Raw genomic sequence first — 20,261 nt, 5'->3', positions numbered from 1 at the left:
CCCCTTTGCCTGTCTGGGCTGCTCACCTCATGCAGGCAGGTGTACTGAACGTGGTAGGGAGCCACCTTCTCCTCGCCCTTGATCTCCACGCTGATGTGCAGTCGGATGGCTCCTGACACTGCTGACTTGTCTGTGCGCTTGTCTGTGGGTACAGGGAGAGGGACAAGGTGTGAGGCTTCCCTGGGGCAACCCTGCTCACTGCCAGCCCCAAAGAGAGACACAATGCTCTGGCACAGGGCCAGGGCTGAGGGGACACCCAGCACTGTGTGCAGCCAGGCTTTGGCAGGGATTTGGCCACATTTCCAGCTGCTAGAGACATGGCCTTTCTGTGCCTCAGTTTCCCCTCTGCAGGGGGCTGGTGCTCTAGAACCTCCTGGGCAGAGGGTTCTGAAAATGACCCGGGAAAACAGTTTATCCTGATGGTTCATATTAAATGTTACTAAGAGCAGACCCTGCTGCAATAGCCTTAAGCCTATGGCTGGAAGCACTTCCCCCTTGGAGCCCAGGGCAGGGGTCCCAATGAACAGGATGTGTCACCCCTGAGGCAGGGCAGGGGTCCCAATGAACAGGATGTGTCACCCCTGAGGCAGGGCAGGGGTCCCAGCATGAACAGGATGTGTCACCCCTGAGGCAGGGCAGGGGTCCCAATGAACAGGATGTGTCACCCCTGAGGCAGGGCAGGGGTCCCAGCATGAACAGGATGTGTCACCCCTGAGGTAGGTGTGGGTTCCAATGAACAGGATGTGTCACCCCTAAGGCAGGTGGGGGTCCCAGCATGAGCAGGATTTGTCTCTCCTGAGGCAGGGCAGGGGTCCCAATGAACAGGATGTGTCACCCCTGGGGCAGGTGGGGCCCAGGCTGTGCTGGTTACCGAGGTTGTACCAGACGTCCATCTCCCCGCTCAGGGTCCGGACCTCGATGATGGTCTGGCCCAGGAAGTCGTCGGATTCCCTCTTGAAGCGCTGCTTGACACGGGACTTGATGTCATCGTCCTCGTCCCACACGCGGACCTTGATGCGGTCAGAGGAGTTATGGCACTCGCTGGGGAGGTGACAAAGGGCAAGCCCCAGGATGAGCAGCGAAACCTTTCCAGCTACTCCCCATCACTGCTTCCCTAAACATCAGGGACCAGCACGGAGCAGGAACTGGGGCAGAGACCAGATGGGGGGCACCAACCCCCTCCCAGTGGGCTCTGTGCCACACCCAGGCAGCCCCAGCACAGCCTGGATCAGCCCCCATAGTCACACCCTCATGGCATAAAACAGAACCCCAAGGGACCCCAGGACCTCAGTGGGGACAGGATGAGGCCCAGCTGGCTCCCCCCACCCTACTGAGACATGGCAAGAGCCAGCACAGCCTGGCACAACCATGAGGGGAGGGGATGGGGAGACCGGCGATGAACTTACAAATGGAAATTCTCCTCCCAGACTGGGTTGAGATTGCCATAGATAGTTTTTGTCCTTTTTTTTGTCTTTCCAACCTGGACAGTGACATAGGGGTCACTGGAACCTGTCTTATCCTTTGCTTGCAGGCCCTGGGCACAGACCACTGCAGCACAGCACAGCACAGCATGACAGAGAGAACAGACAGAGAGAAGTCAGTGCCACAGCCACACAAAGATCCCCAAAACAGGCACCTGTGTCCCCACATGGGCTGAAGCTGCCTGGCAGAATGAGGGGTTGAGCAATGGGGACATTCTCATGGTCCCCAAGGCTGAAGGTGACAAGCTGCCTACCTGTGATGCTGATCTTGGCTGACCATTTGGAGGTACCGTCCAGGACACTCTGCTTGACCGCCTTCATCTGCTGCGTGTGCGTGGTCTTGTTGACCCCAAACACCTCCTGGATCAGCTCAAATATCTCGGGTTTGTTGCGCTCCCGGATCTTCATGCGGTCCTTGAGCACCATGATGATGTTCTGGGTCCGGTCCTCTGCTCCATGCTTGGAGCTCTTCTCTGCTGCCCCTGGGAGAGGACAGGCATGGGTGAGATGGGTGGGGGGCTGGTGGTACCCGAGGAGAGAGACAAGAGCTCTTGCAGATTGGCACGGTGGGCTTGGGGATGGGCACAGGAGGAAATGGCCTCAAGTTGCACCAAAGAAGGTTTATGTTGGGTATTAGGGGGAATTTCTTCTCCAAAAGTGCTGTCCAGCCCTGGCACAGGCTGGAGTCACCTCTGGCAGTGTGCAAAAAACATTTGGCTGTGGCACTTGAGGACATTGTTCAGCAACAACCACAAAGGTGCTGAGTTGATGGTTGGACCTGATATAATCTTAAAGGTCTTTCCCAGCCTTAACAATTCCGTGATTCCACCATTCCATGCATGAATTAATTCAAACCCGGAGGGATCTATCCCCTGCCCAGGATGAGAGTGCCCTGCCCACCCCTTCTCCCATGCCCAAGTCAGGACAGGAGCTCTCCTGGGCTGCTCCCTCCTCCCTCTCCAAGGTGAGAAGGGCCAAGGCTGTGGCCCCCAGGTCCTTACTCTGCAGGCAGTCAGCGTTGAGCAGGTCCTGGCACTTCTCGTGGCACTTGACGCCGCACTCAGCGCAGCGCATGCCCTGCCGGGCGATGCCCCACAGCAGCCCCTCACACTCGTAGCAGTAGGTGGGGGTGGTGGCCGTCCACACCTCGAAGTTGTGGGGCGTTGTGCAGGAGATGGGGTACACTAAGGCTTGCAGGGTCTTCTTGTAAACATGGTTTTTCTGTGCAGGGAGGGCAGAGAGGGGGAGAAACACTGAAGCAGGACAGAGGATGCACTTGGGGACCAATGGTGGTGGTGCTGGGTTGACTTGATGTGGTGGTGCAGTGGGACTTTATATCTTCTAGGTCCTTTCCAACCCCAATGATCCCATGATTCTATCCCCAGGTGCTGCCATGAGCAGCCCAGATGCTCACACATAACCAGAGGATGCTGGCAGGGCACAGACTGCACCTCCACTGCTGGCCTGGTCCCCAAGGCTGTTTCCCCCTCCCAACCATTCCCAACCCAGCCCATCCCAGCACCTACCAGCTCCTCATTGTTCAAGGTGCTCGAGGCCAGCGCGGATGTGATTCCCGCTTTCCTGGACTGGACCAGGGACTGTGGGAAAGAAAGCGAGTTCCCAGATCCAGCAGACCATGAGAGCACCCTCCTACATCCCCAAGTGGCTGTGAAACACCCAGGACAGACCCCCATCCCAGACAGAGAAGGGTCCTGGCTGCACAGGGGCAGTGGGGACAGCCCAGCCCCCATCGATGGCAGCACTGCTGTGCAGTAGGACTGGAACCAGTTCAGCAGCCTATGACATTCCCAGTTCAGCTCCAGTGGGGCAGAGCCTCTCATCACATGCGTAAGAGCACTGGGGATATGGGGTGGGGGGCACTTACCATGGCCTGTGGGCAGCCAGGGCCAGCAAGGGGGGAATAAAAAGATGTTAGTGCAAACATTTCCCAGGAGAGCCCCTTCCCTGCCAGAACCTGTGGGAACTGGGGCAACACCCCCTCATCCAGCACTGAGCAGTCCCTGCTGGGGGGGATTGTGTCCCCAAGCCACAGCACTGGTTGCAGCCTACAAATCCCAGCAGGGAAAGGCAGCAGCCCCCCACAAACCCCACACATTGCCCACCCCATCACCCCCCACCCCCAAAACACCAACACAGCACAGTGCAGAAGCATCAGCAGCTGCCCAAGAGGGCTGGGATGGGGGTACTAAGTTTGGGACAGCAAGAGGATGGGGGGAGGCAGGTTGGGAACAGGAGGGTGGCACCCCAGGGAGGGCACACAGTGGAGCTGACAAGGTGTTAAGAGAGGGGGAAGGAGGGGAAGGCACCTAATTCTGGGGGACAAGGGTGTCTGGTTTCCAAAATTGCTGTCTCTTGTCATCAGGAAGGGACCAGCAGAGTGACCCTGTGAAACAGAGCCCAGGGTCTGCAGGGGACCCCATGATGGGGGCCCACACATCGGGGGTCTCCAGCCCCATACACTGGGACAGTGGGGACAGGAGAACAGAGTCTGGGCAACTTGGAAAAGCCACTGCCAGCCCTCCCTTGGTACGGACATCTGTCCAGCACCAGTGCCATCCAAGCTGCAGGGACCTATGGCAGCTGGGACAGGAAGCGACCAGGGACACAGCACCAGTAAAAAAATGGGAAACCAGATGCAGCCCTGGGAAACCTTAGGCTGATGCTTGGGGTAGGGACAGAGCTCCGTTAAAGAGAAGCACCCTGGGTAGGGAGAGCCCAGCTCCCAACTGCAGGGAGGGCCAGGAGCCCCCCGAGCAGTGTGGGACGCCCCCGCCCCCCTTTGGCAGGGTGGGGCAGCAGGGCTGGCCGGCAGCCCCCAGGGGCGCTGTCTCTTTAACCCCTCGCTTTAACCGCGCTCACCAGATCGCTGACTAGAGGGAGAGATTTGCGTCCAGGCTTAATGTCGGGCATGCTGTTAATGCAGCGCAGAAACCTTACAGCCGCCCCCCTGCCGCAGGGAAGGCCCAGCCAGGCCACAGGAGAGAAAACAGAGAACACAAGCCAAGTTAGAGGCAGCTGGGGAGCGGGGCACGGGCGGCGCAGTCCGGTGGGGAGCAGCGGGAGCAAAGCTGGCAGCTAGGGGTGCCTGGGGAGGAACCTCACCAAATCGCTAACTAGGGGGATGGGTTTTCGCTTGCGAATGTCCGGCATGCTGTCTATAATGATCAGCCCACCACCAGGCCTGCAAGAGAGAGCAGAGTCAGCGGGCAAGGGCAATCTGAGGCAGGAAGGGGCCCCTGTTGTTGCCCCGTGGTCACTCAGCGCTTTGGAGAATCACAGAATGGTTTGGGTTGGAAGGGATCTTAAAGCTCATTTCATTCCAGCCCTGCTATGGGCAGGGACACCTTGCACTAGATCAGGTTGCCAACCTGGCCTTGGATATTTCCAGGGATGGGGCAGACACAGCTGGTCTGAACAACCTGTGCCAGAGCTTTACCACCCTCACAGGAAAGGATTTCTTCTCAATATCTAGGACTTGGTGAATATGACTACAAAGCAACCCCTGTGTGTCCTGGGACCCACCCATGGGATCCCCATCCCCACCACTACCCCAGCCAGGGTAGGGATCACTGAACTAAAAACTGAGGGGGAAGGGGATTTTGGCAAAAACTGTGATTTTTCCCCACATGAAGCTTGACAGCGAAACCCAGGAGAAAATCTGCCCATTTGGCTTAGTCAGCTTTGGCTTTGCAGTGAGGCTGGAGAGCTGGGGTTCCCTCTGGGACCCCAAAGGGGAGTAGTGGGCAGGTGAGCCTCAAGTTCTGCTGTAAGGGAACCCAAGGAAGGAATGGAACTTCACAGCCCTGTTGGAAAGAAATCCCTAGAATGATCTGGGGGTTCTCAAGCAACCTACCAGGTTCTGCCCAGGTCCATGGCAGGGCTGTCTGCAAGGGCAAGACAGGACTGAGACCTCCAGCCCGTCCAGGTGAGAGGTTCAGGATTCCCATGACCACTCCATGAGGGAAGCAGGAGTTGCCACCCCTCCTCATCCCCATCTCACTCACCTCTCGCTCTCCCCCTCAGCAGCAGTGCTTGCAGTCACAGAGCAATGTCATGTCTGCTGGCTGCTCCAAAAGCACTGACCAGTCCCAAAATTGAGCTCCAAAAAACTGGCCTCCTTGCATGCCCACAGCTTGGCAACCCTCCCCCACACAAGCCCACTGCTGAGCTCATTAATCACATCTAATGAGGAGGGGGCTGAGATCCCGGGGCAGAGTGTACCCAGCTTCCCCTGGTACTCACCCGCCTTTGAACCACAGGGATTTTTCTCCATCACCTTCCCCGCGGGCCTGGAAAACAAGGGACAGTGTCAGGGCACTGCAGGAGCCACCAGCGTGGGGACAGCCCCCCCAGGGCAGTGAATGCTCACAGCACTGGGGGAGCATGGAAGGGTGAGCAGGGTGGACAGAGAAAAGAATGTTCCAAAACCAAGGGAACTCTTCCCAGCAAAGAGCTGGCACTGGGAGTAAATATGTTCAGAAGGCTGATCCGGGTGAGCAAATGGGTGGGCTTCAGCAGAGGGGCTGAGGCTGGCAAAGCAGGGGGGATGGCTACACTGTGTGAAAATTCAGGGCTTGGGGGAGTGAAGAAGCATCATAAAGGCTCAGCAGGTCCTCAGGAACCCACAGCAGTTGGAAAGAAGAGCAGGGGAAAACTGTGTGTGTGTGCAGGGATCATCCAGCAGTGCCACCTACCCTGCAGGGAGGGGATTATTTTGGAGGAGAAGGACAGAGAGAGACCATTACCCATCCTTCATGGCAATCCCTGCACACACACACACACACACACACACACACAGAGGGAAGGCACACACGTGGCTGGAGGTTCCAGGTGGCCATGCTTACCTGCAGGCAGGCTACACCCCTTCCCTGCAGGGAGGGGAGACGCGGGTGCAAGGGCCATGGTGGTGGACAACTGAAAAGAGAAGCGGTGGGGAGGGGGATCGAGACCCCGGGGAGCGAATCCAGAGCCAAAACAAAAAGAAAAGATGGAGGATGGAGTCTAAAAACAAAACAAAACATTGTCAACTCAACAGAGGGGAAAAGGCTCACATGCAGCACACACAGGGGATCCTCAGCACTCCCGGCCCCTCCGGGGTGTCCCACTTGGTGGGAATGGGGTTGTGGCACCACTGCTGGTACCCCAAGTCTGTGGATGTCTCTGGAAGATGCCCAGCTGTGGAAAGGGGCTGTGCTCCCAGCCCAGAGCTGTGGCAGGGGCCAGGGGGTCCTCACCTCCTGCAGCTGCATGCAGACCTTGTTGAAGGCTCTCAACCAGTTGGCTTTGGCTCGTGCTTTGGGGTCCTGCACCTCCTCTTCTCCGGGCTCCCTGCAAGCACACACATCCTCTGTCACCTCCCAGCACAGCACCAGGAAGAGGGGAGCAGCCCCCACACCCCCAGCAGGTCTGAGCCTATGATCTGGGGATCCTGATGTGCCTTGAGACAGAGTGGCAATAGCAAAACAGCCTCTTGGTACCAGGAAGGACCTGCAAAGGCAGCAGATCCTGCTGCAAACGGCAGCACAATCAGGGCAGAGGACTGGGGAGAAGCCAGGAGCCTCCCCACCCTCAGGAGGCCCTGCCCTGGGCATCCAAGTGACACACAGGGGACACAAGTATGTGAATTAAACATCCTTTGCCCCCCATCTCCCCAGCACAATTTCCCACCACAGCTTCCTGGGGTAAAGAACACCCGACACCTCACTGGTTCCAAGCCCAGGGAAAAGTGTCTGCCTGGACATGCTGGGTTTGTGGGTTTTTTTCTCTTCTCCTACTAAATCAAGACAAGGAGGAAAAGAAATCCTCCAAGCACACAGTCTCCTGGAGAGCCTGGTGTGATGCAACACTGGAGAGAGGAACCCAGAACTGCTCTGGGAAGAGGCCATGGGGTGCTCAGGAGATGAACCTCCTCAGACCTAAGGGGCTTTGTCTGGGATCTACTAATCTGGGATCCTCAGTGCTAACCTGTGGTTCCCAGCACTAATTCACAGTCCCCAGTGCTATTCTGGGGTCACAAAAGCTAATTTGGAGTCATCGTTTGAGGGCCTCAGCACTACTCTAGGGGTTCCAACACACTCTGGTGTCCCCAGCACTAACTCACAGTCTCCAAATCCTAGCACAGGACCCCTAAGGCCCCTGCCCAGTGGGCACTGCAGGCAGACATGACCTGAGGCCCTCAGGTTCCTGCCAGGTCTTGGGCCTAAATATCCATTTTTTTAAAAAACAGCTCATTACATTGGTTTCAATTAGAGATTCCTCCTTCCTGGTGTGTAATTTAAACTAAATAAAAGGCTGAAAAAGCCCATCACAGTTTACTTCTGCACAGAGGAGTGACACTGAAAATAGAAATGGTCAATAATGATATTTGAATAATCTGTCCCCAAGACATGAATTATTCACATGCTGCACCAGGAACGTGACCACCAATTAATACACTTGTACAGCATAGGAGGCCATGGATGAGCTTTTACCAGGCCTAGGGAGAGGACTGACTTCTGCAAAGGAAATCTCTTTCTCTGACAAAGCTCCACCCAGGGTGCCAAGAGCCTGTGCCAGAGGAGAGGAATCACAGCCCTGAGATCCCATTCTCCCAGCCCCATGTTTGTCCCAGGCTAGAGCCACCTCCAGAGCATCCTCAGTGCCTCCAGGCACAGTGCCATCCCAGGGATGCCCCCTCCTACCTCTCAGCTGGTTTTGGGGGCTCAGTCTCCGGGGCTGCCTCTTGCGTGGGAACTTCCTCCTCTGCCCGCTGGGCCTGGAGGGCCTCGGGGGCTTCCTGGGGGGCAGAGGTGTCCTTCTCCTCCTTCCTCTCCTCTTTCCTCTCCTCCTTTCTTTCCTGCTGCTGAGGCTTCTGCTGGGGGACCAGCTGGGGTTGCTGCTGCTGCTGCTGCTGCTGTGGGGCCTGTTGCTGCTGCTGCTGCTGTGGCAGGGGTTTCTGTGGTGGTGGGTATGTTTCATGTTCAGGGGGCTCATAGGTGTCCTGGTCCCGCAGTTCCTCCTCCTCCTCCTCTTCCAGCTCCTCGTCCTTGGGGTAGCCTTCCTCAGTCTCACTGTAGTCCTCAATGAACTCTTCCTCCTCCTCCTCCAGGTAGAGATCGTCATCATCCTCCTCCTCCCAGCGCGGCGAGTCCTTGCGGTAGCTGACGGAGCTGTGGCAGGAGTGGTAGGAGTCGCCGTCCCTCTCGTCCAGCTCCGAGTCCCTCAGGCTCTCGTTCTCGAAGTCCTCGCTCAGCTGGGAGCTGCCCTGGCTCAGCTCGGCCGACGAGGCGTAGCGGCTGCTCCCGGTGGGGCTGGGGGGAGGGGACAAGGACAGGGCTCCCGTGGGTCCGTGTCACCCCAGGCAGAGCCCCGGGGCCCTGCACGGGGCAGGAGGATGTGCAGCTCCCATGGGAGCGCTGGGCTCCTCGTCCTGGGAGCCGAAGGCAGGAACCAGGAATCACTGTGGGCTGGAAACAGCCCCCAACAGGGGCACTCTGACCTCCCTGCCTGTGCCTGGGCCGAGACTGGGGATGGGGGTGACAGTGTCTTCTAGGCTCACCCCAGCAGGGGTGGGGGCAGCAGCACCCCCAGCCACATCCTGCCTCCTGCTGCTGCAGACACCCTGTCTTGCCCCTGACACACAGATCTGTCACACAACCTCTATCCTGATGCTCCAGTGCTCCCCACAGCCCTCCCAGGCGCCCCCACTCCAGGACACCCCCTCAAGCCCCTCTCTCCTCTTAACACCATCCCTACCCATGGGTCCCCTCTCCTCTTACTGCCAGGCCAGACTCCTTCCCTCATCCCATCTGTCCCTCCAGCCCTTCCAGCCCCCTTCTTTCACAGCTGCCTGCACTGGGAGGCCCAGGGGGGCCCTGCATCCCAGGAGGCTGCCAGGGACAGGGCAGCCCTGTGACTCCATGGGGACAGGCTGACAGAAGCAGACATGCAGACAGGACAGGAACATGCCAAGGAAGAGGCCGACACCACATCTCCAGCACTGGCAGCCAGGGCTCAGGGGGCGTGTGAGGGGACAAAGGTGAGGGGCTGGGCCGGGCAGAGCGCAGAGTGGCTGAGCCAGGCTGTGGGGAGCCAGGGGACACCACAGGGAAGAGAGTGCTGGGGGATGGCTCAGGCTGGCCCCAGCTGGGAGGGGTACTGGCATCATCCAGGTACCTTGGGAAGGAGCACTTGGGGCACAGGGATGCAGGAGACACAACGCACACCTGGAAACCCCACCCTTCCCCATCCTGATCCTGGCAGAGCCGGGAGAGGTGCTCTTGGCACATCGCAGGATCCCAAATCACTGCACGAAGCTTTTGTCCAGGCAGGCACACCCTGGCAGGTGACCAGGAACAGGGGGTGGCACGTGAGTCCCCGAGGGCACAGTCCCACACCCGCTGGCACGACAAGGAACAGGCAGCAGTGCTGCCAGACAGCTGCAGTGCCAGCAAGCGGGAGCAGGGAGATGGGGTGTCACCCCACGAACTGGGGCGCAGCAGCAAGAGGGGCTGGGGGGACACCTGGAGCATCCCAATGCTGTCCCTGCACAAGGCCGATCCGGGGCGGGGAGGGTGGCACGAGGCCGCCCTTGCCAGGACTGGTGTTGGCCTCACCACGGCTGCAAGGACCGACCACAGCACTCTGCGACGGCACACGGCACACGGCACAGGTATGGACCCACCTATCCGATAGGTCTAGGGACCGCCTGCTCTCAAGGGAAGGCTGGCGGCTGGTCCGCCTGCTCGACTCAGAGCCGGACTCAGCGTCGCTGCGCCCGTTTGCGGCAGAGTCTACGCTACCATAGCGTCTGCCAGGGGAGGAGAGGAACATGGTCAGCGAGCTCCCACCGCCACCCGCCACCCCCTGCTGCCGTGGGGACACTGGCAGGGAGGCTCTGTCCGCCTGGATGGGGCTGGCACTTCAGGCTGGGCTCTGCCACGTCTGGGTCCCCAGCCACCCCACGCTCCACTGCCCAGCTTCCAGCAGGGACAGCCAGGGGTGGGAGGCCCCAAACCCAGTAAGGGCAGAAGAGGGCAGTGACCCAAAAGAGTTTGAAAACTTCCCAGTGAGAAGGAAAAACTTGGACGGGGCCAGCATCACCCCACTCTTCCTCACCTCAGCATCCTTCCCTCTGTCACCCACTGCACTGGGAGTACCATCCCTGGCATCACCCTGGGGACCTGCTGGCCTCTGTCACCTGCGGGGGAGGTTGAGAAAGCCGGTCCCAGGGGGAGCTGGCTGTGGCCACACTACCTGATAGGAGCCTGGTCTGAGTAGTCCATCTCGTAGCTCTGCATGGAGTCAGTGTAGGAGTCACGGGAGCTCTGCTGCTGGTGCCTCATGGGGTACTGGTGCACGGAGGCGTTGGGCTGGGACGTGGTGTAGTAGGGTGGGGGGATGCTGTTACTGGTCTCGCTGCGGTAGTCACTGTCCCGGTCATCCACGGTACTGTCGGGGTCATCGTCTGCAAGGGGCCACGATGAGTGGGACAGGGGATGGTCCAAATCTGCCCCCACCCTGCACTGACCCTTTAGTGCCACCAGTGCCCCCACCGCTGTGGGACCGTGCTGGGGAGGTGGGCCCAGGGCAGGATGAGGGGCAAGCTGACATTATCAGCACAGGAAGGGTTTTGGGAGGATGAGGGGAAGGTGGAGGGGGAATTTGGGACATACAGAAGGGGCAAAAGGATGGGGGCAGGGACCCTCCCTCTGCCCCATCAATGTCCCACTACAGAGGCAAAGCTTGAGATGTTCATTGCCACTGGGACACCCCAAGGGCACAGAGCCCCATGGTGCCACGTCCCCACCAGCCCATGGGGACAGCCCTGCCCAGGACAGGGCACTTGGTGACACTGTCTTCACCCAGTACAGAGTCATGGCACAAGGCCACAGGCTAGACCCAAGCTCCAGGTGCTCTGAGCCCTGGGCCAGGCAAAGAGGGATGTGCTGGGGACCCCCAGGCTGGGAAGAGTGGAGTGGGCAGGATACTTACTCTGCTGTTCTCCCCAGCCAAAATAATTCCAGTTGCCTACAAAGAAATGGGCAGAGACAAGAAAGATGGAGGCAGCTGATTGGGAGGAACCAGCATCTCCCCAGGGGGCACACTGGATTGGGGACACTGCCCTGGGAACAGGATGGGGCACAGTGGCACTGGGACACTGCCTGGGCCTGAACATGATGACATTGAGCTGGACTAGAGACAGTGCCTAGGGTGGGTATGGTGTCACTGACCCGGGTTGGGGACAATGCTACAGCCAGGCATGGTGACACTAACAGGGGACAGGGCCTGGGGTTGGGCCCAGGGGCACTGAACGATGCATGTACCTGGGATGGTTACAGAAGGAACACTGAGGCACGTGTTGGGATAAACTGAGCTGCCACTCCAAATGCCTCTGCAGGGCCCCCATCCAGTAGCCCCCCCACACCAGCCTGCTGCCCCTTGTCCCAGAGGAACTGTCCTCATCAGCCCCATTGCTGCCATGCCCTGCTCCCCTCCACCCACAGGAAGGCTCACCCACTGTGGAGCTGGGAGACAGCAGAGAAACGCTGGCAAACACAGGAAGGACAACAGGAATGGGAATGGGGGCTGGGTATGGGGGGAAGTTGAGCCCCAATTGGGATGGGGTCCAATGCCCCAAAGCAGATATGGAGCCCACCCCTTAAAATTTCACGGTGTGGAAGTGGGGAGAAAGGAGGGTGTGGGGGTCCCACAGCGGGGCAGGGACAGGGCAGCACTTACAGCACTGCGAGCCATGCACAGGCAGAGGCTTTTCCTGCTCCTCCTGGAAGGCATACTGGGGAGAGAGGGGCTGGTAAGGGCTCCTGCTGGCAGCCCTGCCCCTGCCCCTCACCCCAGGCCTGGCTGCACTCACATCATCCTGGTCCCGCATGGCGTTGAGCTGCTCCAGTTTCTTGGCCCAGTACCTGGCCTCCTCCTCAGGGATATCTGTGAGGGCAAAGACCCCAGCTGGTGCCCAGACCTCCCCAAAACAGCCTCCAAGCTTTTGGGGCCACAGGATCAGACCCCCAGTCCCAGCTGCAAGGCTCATGAGCAGCCCTGGGGCTGAGGGCAAGGCACACACAGGCTGGTCTGGGGGCAGGGCTGGGGCACCCACCCAGCGGCAGCTCAAAGCGCGTGTCCAGGAGGATGCGGTGGAAAGTCGGATCCTTGGTGCCTGAGATCTCATTGTCGGTCATGATGACCTGGGAGTCGAGGGTGAGCCACTCCCCAGGGCCCTCCTGTGGGTACAAATGGGGTGAGGAGAGCTCCCAGACGCCTCTTTCGTGGCCCCACAATCCCAGCACGCAGGGTTTGGCCCCAGGCAGGACAGGGAAGGCTCTGCCTGGCCCAAAGGACAGCTGGGGGTGGCACATGTCCCTTGGGGCTCAGCAGGGATTTGCCTGTGCCTGCCTCCCTACCTCATTGGACTGCCTGATGGTCCGGAGGGGGATCCACACCGTGCCCACCATGGTGTCCCAGATGAGCCCCTTGTTCCACACCTCCACAGTCAGCCCCAAGTCCAGCCGATTGATCTCACTGGGGATAGAAAGGTATCAGGTTACTCCCTATGAAGTTAACCCCCTCAGGTCTCAGCAGCCTCCTGGGACCACCCCAGCTTCTACCTGTCCCTTCAGAGCCAGGACTCAGGTGAGCCCCCCAGATCTGAGGTCAGGGCAGTGGAGGACTCCCCATGTTATTTATGGGGGCAAGGGGCAGCAGCAGGGATGAGGGGGCGAGGGGACCCCCTGACACTCACAACATGAAGTCCTGTTCCCAGGAGGGCAGGTTGCCCCGCACTGCTATGGTCGTGCTCTTGACATTTTGCACCTTCAGGGTCACATATGTGTTAAACTTCTCTGTGGGAACAAACAGAGGGTGAAGTGACCTTCAGTGTGTCCCCATTCCCCAACACTTCCACCCCCACACACACGTCCCTCAGCACCCCAGAAGGGAAACTACATCTGCCAGGGCTGGTAGGATGTGGGCCCCCACTCTGTCCAGGGCACCCCCATTTGTGTGTCTGTGTGTGTGTGTGTGTGTGTGTGTGTGTGTGTGTGTGTGTGTGTGTGTCCCCAGCTTGCCAAATGATACCTCCAGAGCTATGGGACCCCTCAACCCCCTTCCCCAGCCCCTCCTCTGGCCCTGCCACATCCAGCCAGCCCAAGTGGCCCCCAGCCTCTCCCCTCAGGTGGGCAGGCAGGTGGTATCTCACTTACCTTGGGGCCCATCATACTTGGCCTTTTTAACTGTGGGGACAAAAGGAGGGAAGAAAATCAGGGTGAGACCCTGGGGAAAGACTGGGGATCCCCACCAGGGTGTGAGGGGGGTGAGAGGGACCTAGACCTGGTTGCCCTCCACACTCCCCCTGGGATCCCCCATGCCAGGTGAGGGTGAGGGATTGAGGGATCAGATATGAGATGGAGGTGGGCATCAAAGGGAAGTAAAGGCTCCCCCCAAAACTCTGCTACTCTGGGGCAGCTTGCAACCCCAAATGACCAGCCTTTCTCTGTTGAGGGGGTGTTACCCCCCTCACCCCACACTTTTGATTTGGGATTTATTTGGAGAAACAGATGATGTTATTATCCATATCCAAAGGAAAACCTGTGTTCTGGGGAACCCTGCTCTCCACTCGAGTCCCAGCTGGGTGGCACCGTCTCAGCAGTATCAGGGTTAAGGCTCTCCCAAACCACTGACCCACATTTCCCACAGGAAACCTGGTGGGTCAGGGGCTTGTAACTCTCCCTGCCCACAAACAGCCCCAGGGGTGGAGGAGACGCCCCCCAAAATCCTATACAGCCCCAAAACATCCCCATTGCATCCCAGCCCTGTGTCCCCCGTGGGGGCACTGTGGGGCTGGTTCCCCTCCTGCCCATCGGGGGGTGCAGGGGCCCCTCTGATCCTGCTCAGCTCCATGGGAACCCCCCCCAGTTCTGGCTCCATGGGAAACCTCCCCCCCAGCTTTACCCAGCTGGGTGGGGGTCCATCCCCAGCTTTTGGCTGCGGGGGGGGCAAACGGAGCTGAGCCCGGGGGCGGCGGGGCTGCGGGGGGACCGGGCGGGCAGGGAATGACACAGCACCCGGAGAACGGGTGAATGACGCGGGTGCCAGCGGGTGCAGACCAACGTGACCGAGCAGGGATGAAAATAGCCCTGGCGACATCAAAGGTAATTTGATTTCGGAGACGTGCCGCTCGCCAGCCGCTTATCAGCCGCCACCAGCGCTGGAGGGGACGCGGGGCTGCCGCCAGCGCCACGTGCCCGGCTGGGCTGGCCGCAGCCCACGTGGCACCACAGGCCTCGGGGAAACTGAGGCAGGGGAAAGCATCCCCTCGGAAAACAACTGGGACCCCCTGACTCGGCTGCCTGCCCTGTGCCACCCAAAGGGTGACACTCGGGTGGCTTTGTGCCCGAAGGAAGGTCACCGGTTACGTCCCTGGCAGCCAAGTTCCCAGGGAATCACAGGAAGCTCCAGGGGCTGCAGCTTCACTCAGGGATGGGGAATTCTCAATGGAGGGTTGGCACAAGGCTCCGGGATCCCAAAGATCCTTGAGTGACGCCGGGTGGGAGCCCCCGGGCTATCTGGGGATGGCTGGCACCACTGTGTGTAATAATTATGTAAATCAAATGTAATGTATTTATACATATTATAAATTGATTAGTCTATTCTAATAGAGCATTTGGAGGCAGAACCTGCCTGTGGCTGACAGGGATCCCCCTTCCCCCGGGCCCAGGGGCACCCACTACTCTTCACCAGCTGCTGCTTCCAAAAAGGAACGGGAGAGCAGAGGAAGGAAAAGCTCCAAAAATACCCGAGCTGACAGGAACAAACAATTACCCAGGGAACACGTGGCTTTCCTGGCTGTCATCTCCTGCCAGGGAGAAATCCTGCTGTCACCATCTGCGGGATGTGCTGCCTTCCCACCCATACAAGGGTCCCCAAAGCTGGCACAGGGGTGGTGAATCCTGGGGTGCCACCCTGGGGCTAAATTCAACCTGAGGCCCCAGGCAAGGACCTGAGGACAGTGTGACATCAACAAGCTGGGATCTTCCCAGGCTGTTCACTGGGAGGGTGTTCCCAAGCTGATCACTGCAGGCTTCCCAGGAGTGATCTGGCTCCTCTCAGAGGATGTTGACTAGTTGGGGAAATTGAGGCAGGAGGCAGCTGCCAGAGATTGGACTGGGAATGGCATGAAAATGGGGCTGGGCTGCTGGCATTACGGGCCTGTCTGTCTGTCCATACATCCCTCTGTCCATCCATCCTGCTGTCTGTCCACTTACCCCTCTCTCCACCCAGCTGGATCATCTGTCATCCATCTTGCTGTCCATCCATCCACCCACTCCTCTGCCCATCCACCCACCCCTCTGTCCATTTTCCTCTCTCCATTCATCCTTCTGTCTATCCATCAATTCTGTCCACCCACATACCCCACCACCCACCATGTGTCCATCTCCTGTGTGTCCACCCCTCTGTCTGTCCATTTACCTGTCTCTTCATTCACTCCCCTATCTGTTCATCCACCCACGCCTCTGCCTGTCCACCCCACTATCTTGGGGGCACTTCCTGGTCTTTCCACACACCCATCCCTACGTCCATCCCTCATACATCTATCTGTCCATCCCTCTGTCCTTCATCCAACCCTCTGTCCAATCCTCCATGCACCCCTCATCCATCCATCCATCCATCCATCCATCCATCCATCCATCCATCCATCCATCCCTGTCTGTCCTTCATCCACTGTTCTGTTCTTCCATCTGTCCCTTCATCCATCCACCCACCTCTGTCTGTCCTTCTATCCACCCCTCTGTCCTTCCTCTCCCTCTGTCCCTCCACCCCTCTGTCAGTCCATCCACCCACCCCTCAGCTCCGTGATCACGTCTCCCATCCCCTTCACCCATCTGTCCCTCCGTCTCTCCATCTGTCTCTCCGGATGCCCGTCCGCCCGCCTGTCCATCTGTCCATCTGCCTCCTGCCACTCCAGACACCCCCTCCTGTCCCCGCTCACCCCACACTCCCAGGTCACTCCAGTGCCTGTCATACAGGGACACTCCCTGGCACAAAGCCCCGGGAGGGGCAGGGAAAACCTGGGGGAGGCTCTGGGGTGGCACCCCTGTCCCCGAGACCCCCAAAAATAGCACGAGAAGCGTGACCAGCGAGTGGTGACGGAGCACTGGGGGAAGCCCGAACCCACTCAGAGCTGTTCCTAGGCAGCCACCCCCGAGGGTGTCACCACATGTGACAGCCCTTTACGTGGGAGCAAAGAGGTGCCTCCCCTGCCAGAGGAGAGTACCCGAAATCTGGGACTGGCTGGGGGCACACAGGGGCACGCCAGCTGTGGCACTGCCACGAGAGAGGGGGTGACAGCACCTAAAGGACAAGAACATTTCAGGGGGTGGAAGGGGGCACAGCCCCCATCCTGATGAACTCAGGCAGCACTGGGAGAGTCCCCATTTTCCTCCAGATTTTGCCTGGGGTGGGGGAATCCCAGACACACCCTGTCCCAGCTGTCACTCTGCCTCCTCCACCCTATGACCCCAAGACACACGAGTGCTATCCTGTTCCCATCAGGATGTCATAGGACCTTGAGAAGGGAGTAAAGTGACCCTCTCCTGACTTCTGTTCCCCCTTACTGAGCATTCATCCAGACTGAGCAGCGAGGCTGAAGCCAAGCCTGCAGGATTAATCTGTGCACCGGGCTGGGCAGGGCTCAGTGTGCTGGGTGCAGGCACCTGTGCACTCCTCCCAGTTCATCCCAGAATGGGGTGACCAGCCTCAGGTCCCCTAACTGGGCACACACCTAGCATCAAACCCCCAGGTTCCCATCCTGACCCCCTCCCCAGCTTCCCTGACTCCCAACAGCACCACCGTGCCCAGCTGGGGCAACACCTGCAGGAGCACAGGGGGCTGCAGGAGGTGGGGCTGGGGCTGTCATTTGAGGGGGGTATTTAGGGGTTCACAGAGGGAAGGGGGGACAGTGTGGGATTTGGGGTGCATGGGGTCTATCTGGGGGAGTGAGAATGTAGAGTTACATAGATGGGGAGGGATGATGTTTGGGAGTGGAGGAATTTTAGAGGTCGGGGGTGCTTGAGGGTGTAATTATGGGGTCTGGGATAGATGTGGGGCGATGGGGGCACATGTAGGGTGTTTTTGATGAGGAGGCGTTTGAGAATGCAGAGGGCTGTGTCTGCCTGAGGAGTGCCTGAGGACAGGCGTGAGGGGTGGGGTCCTGGGGAGCTGGGGAGGGGGATAAATGGGGAGAGATGCGATGGTGGGGGTGTACGGGCAGGGGCGTTTGGGGGGTGAGGTCTGCGCTTGAGGGGGGTGTAGGAAAAGACGCGGACGGGAAAGGGTGGGAAGAGCGGGGGTCCGAGGGGGCGGAGGGATAGACAGGAGCGGCTGGGGTGGGCAACGAGGGGGGAGCCCCCTCCCCACGGCGGGGGGAGGGCTACGGAGGGAGCCCGGGGGGACTTTATAGGGCAGCCCCCTCCCTCCTCGGCAGTGGGAAGTTATGGGGGCAGCTCACTCCCCACAACGCGGGGAGGTTGAGAAGGAAACCCGGGGGTTGTTACGGGGGGAGCCCCCTCCCCACGGCGGGGGAGAGCCAGGGAGGGTTACGGGGGGAGCCCCCCTCTCCTCTGCCGTCCCTCCTGGCGGGGGTTTGGGGTCAGGGTCGGGGTTGGGGGGTTCCCGGGGGGTTCGGGGGGATCCCTGCGCGGGCAGGGCGCGCCCACACCCCCGGCCCTGCCCCACCCCCACCCGCGGCTCCCGCGCCGCGCGCGCGCCCCCGCCGGTTCATTCATAAATCCACGCGCCGGGCGCTTGTGAATGGAGCCGTTCCCACGACCCCCCCCCCCTCCGCCTCCCCGCTGCCCGCACCCCGCTCAGCCCCTCGGCCCCGCGCCCCCCGCTCCCCGCCCCGAGCACGACGGCCGCGGGACGCGCCCCCCGCCCGGCCCGCGCCCTGCGCCCCGCTACCTCCGACGCAGAGCAGCGACATGGCGGCGGTGCGGCTGCCGGGGTGCCGGGGGGCGCGGGGGGCCCTGGCCGCCGCCCGGCTCTAGCGCGCCGCCATCTTCCCTCAGCACCGCGGACAGCGCCTGACGTCACCGCCGCCCCCGCCCGCGGGCGCCGCCCCCCGAGCCCCCCCGAGCCCCCCGGTGCCGGTGCCGGTGCCGGTGCTGTCCCGGTGCCGGGGCAGGCGGGGCCGGTGCTGTGCCGCTGCTGATGCTGTGCCGGTGCCGGTGCCGGTGCTATGCTGGTGCCGGTGCCGGGGCCGTGCCGGTGCCGGTGCTGTTCCTGTGCCGGTGCTGTGCCGGTGCTATGCCGGTGCTGTGCCGGGGCCGTGCCGGTGCCGTGCCGGTGCCGTGACGGTGCTGGTGCTATGCCGGTGCTGTTCCGGTGCTGTGCCGGTGCCGGTGCTGGTTGCTGGTGCTATGCCGGTGCTGTGCCGGTGCCGGGGCAGGCGGGCCGGGTCCCGCGGGGCTGCGGGGGATGAGGGGGTCCGGCACACCCGCACCGCCCGGCGGAAGGGGCGCAGGGCCCTGCCCGAACGGGGGGCGGTGTCTGTCTGGCTCCTGCAGCCTTGGGGGGCTCTGTGCCCTCCTTTCCCCTGGAGGGTGGGGTCGTGCAGCTGGGGTGGGGGAGCTGTGTCCTGCCTGCACAGCCTTAAACGGGGGGTGGTTTTGGGGTGCAGAATTTGCCTCACCCCGTCCCCCGGCATGGCCCCCCCCGGGCTGCCCTGTGCATGTTCGGAGATGGGTCTGAGCAGGTCCTTGTCACACCGTCCTTGTCACCCCCATTGCTTTCTCCTCTCAGCCACCAAACTTGACATCCCAAAAAAATGCTCAGATCTGGGCAGTGATCCCAGCTCAGGGGCAGCAGAAACTGCCATGGTCCCAGCACCCAGCTGCAGACACTGACCCTCGTGGAAGGGGTCCCACACGAGAGCAAAGCAGAGACCTCCATCACTGGGGACACGAGCTCAGACAGGGTTTCGTCCTGTCCCCACCTGCCTCCTCTTGCCGTGGAGCCAGGGATGGGCACATGCTCCCATCCTGCTGAGCCTGGTGGCTCTGTGGCACAAGCAAAGGTGTCACCATGTTAGTCCCATGGGATCACTGCATCTTACAGGGACCCGCAGAAAGTGGCATCAGGAACACTGGGGGGAGAAAAGATGCCAAGGGAAACTGAGGCACGGAACAGCAAGGGGAGATGTGCACACAAGGGTGCCTGTGGGAGTGAGTGCCCTGGCCTGACCCTGCACACTGGTCCCTCATCACTAATGAGTGGTCCCAAAAGAGCAGCAGGGCCTGACCCTCCCAAGGAGTCCCAGGCCTGGGGTGTGTCAGACCCTTGACAGTGCAGTGCTGGAACCACTGGTGGCAGTCTGGACATCCGTGTGTGGCCTCACACACCTGCACACCCCCTGTCCCCACACACGTGCCCACAGAGCCCTGTGAGGTGACAGCCCAGCCAGGGTGACCCAGTTCGCACAGCAGCCCATGGAGCCAGGCTGTGAACAGCCCCACTGCCATGTCCCTCCCTTCTCCAGGGACAGCCCCACTGCCATGTCCCTCCCTTCTCCAGGGACAGCCCCACTGCCATGTCCCTCCCTTCTGTGGGGACAGCCCCACTGCCATCTCCCTCCTTTCTGTGGGGACAGCCCCACTGCCATCTCTCTCCTTTCTCCAGGGATAACCCCACTGCCATGTCCCTCCCTTCTCCAGGGACAGCCCCACTGCCATGTCCCTCCCTTCTGTGGGGACAGCCCCACTGCCATCT

The 20,261-nt window shown here is 60.4% G+C and overlaps 1 protein-coding gene across 1 annotated transcript in view; it reads right to left on the bottom strand.

Moving 5' to 3' along the window:
* Positions 1-18,575, bottom strand: part of UNC13A (unc-13 homolog A) — a 36,988-nt gene extending 18,413 nt beyond the window's left edge. Inside the window, exons 1-20 of the mRNA XM_056512514.1 lie at positions 18,456-18,575; positions 13,700-13,729; positions 13,240-13,339; positions 12,902-13,019; positions 12,598-12,721; positions 12,355-12,428; positions 12,222-12,276; positions 11,475-11,510; positions 10,737-10,947; positions 10,165-10,290; positions 8,183-8,791; positions 6,737-6,830; positions 5,745-5,791; positions 4,605-4,683; positions 3,008-3,079; positions 2,483-2,702; positions 1,736-1,963; positions 1,407-1,548; positions 872-1,041; positions 27-142 (exon numbers count right to left, since the gene is read on the bottom strand). Coding sequence (XP_056368489.1) covers positions 27-142; positions 872-1,041; positions 1,407-1,548; positions 1,736-1,963; positions 2,483-2,702; positions 3,008-3,079; positions 4,605-4,683; positions 5,745-5,791; positions 6,737-6,830; positions 8,183-8,791; positions 10,165-10,290; positions 10,737-10,947; positions 11,475-11,510; positions 12,222-12,276; positions 12,355-12,428; positions 12,598-12,721; positions 12,902-13,019; positions 13,240-13,339; positions 13,700-13,729; positions 18,456-18,477 — 2,673 coding nt within the window. The 5' untranslated portion in view covers positions 18,478-18,575. The remainder of the gene's footprint in view (positions 1-26; positions 143-871; positions 1,042-1,406; positions 1,549-1,735; positions 1,964-2,482; positions 2,703-3,007; positions 3,080-4,604; positions 4,684-5,744; positions 5,792-6,736; positions 6,831-8,182; positions 8,792-10,164; positions 10,291-10,736; positions 10,948-11,474; positions 11,511-12,221; positions 12,277-12,354; positions 12,429-12,597; positions 12,722-12,901; positions 13,020-13,239; positions 13,340-13,699; positions 13,730-18,455) is intronic.
* Between the last annotated feature and the right edge of the window lie 1,686 nt (positions 18,576-20,261).

This window comes from Oenanthe melanoleuca, chromosome 28 (genome assembly GCF_029582105.1).
Source record: "Oenanthe melanoleuca isolate GR-GAL-2019-014 chromosome 28, OMel1.0, whole genome shotgun sequence".
Taxonomy (NCBI): domain Eukaryota; kingdom Metazoa; phylum Chordata; class Aves; order Passeriformes; family Muscicapidae; genus Oenanthe; species Oenanthe melanoleuca.
The sequence above is the reverse complement of the archived record's forward strand: the minus strand, read 5'-3'. Positions and strand labels throughout refer to the sequence as shown.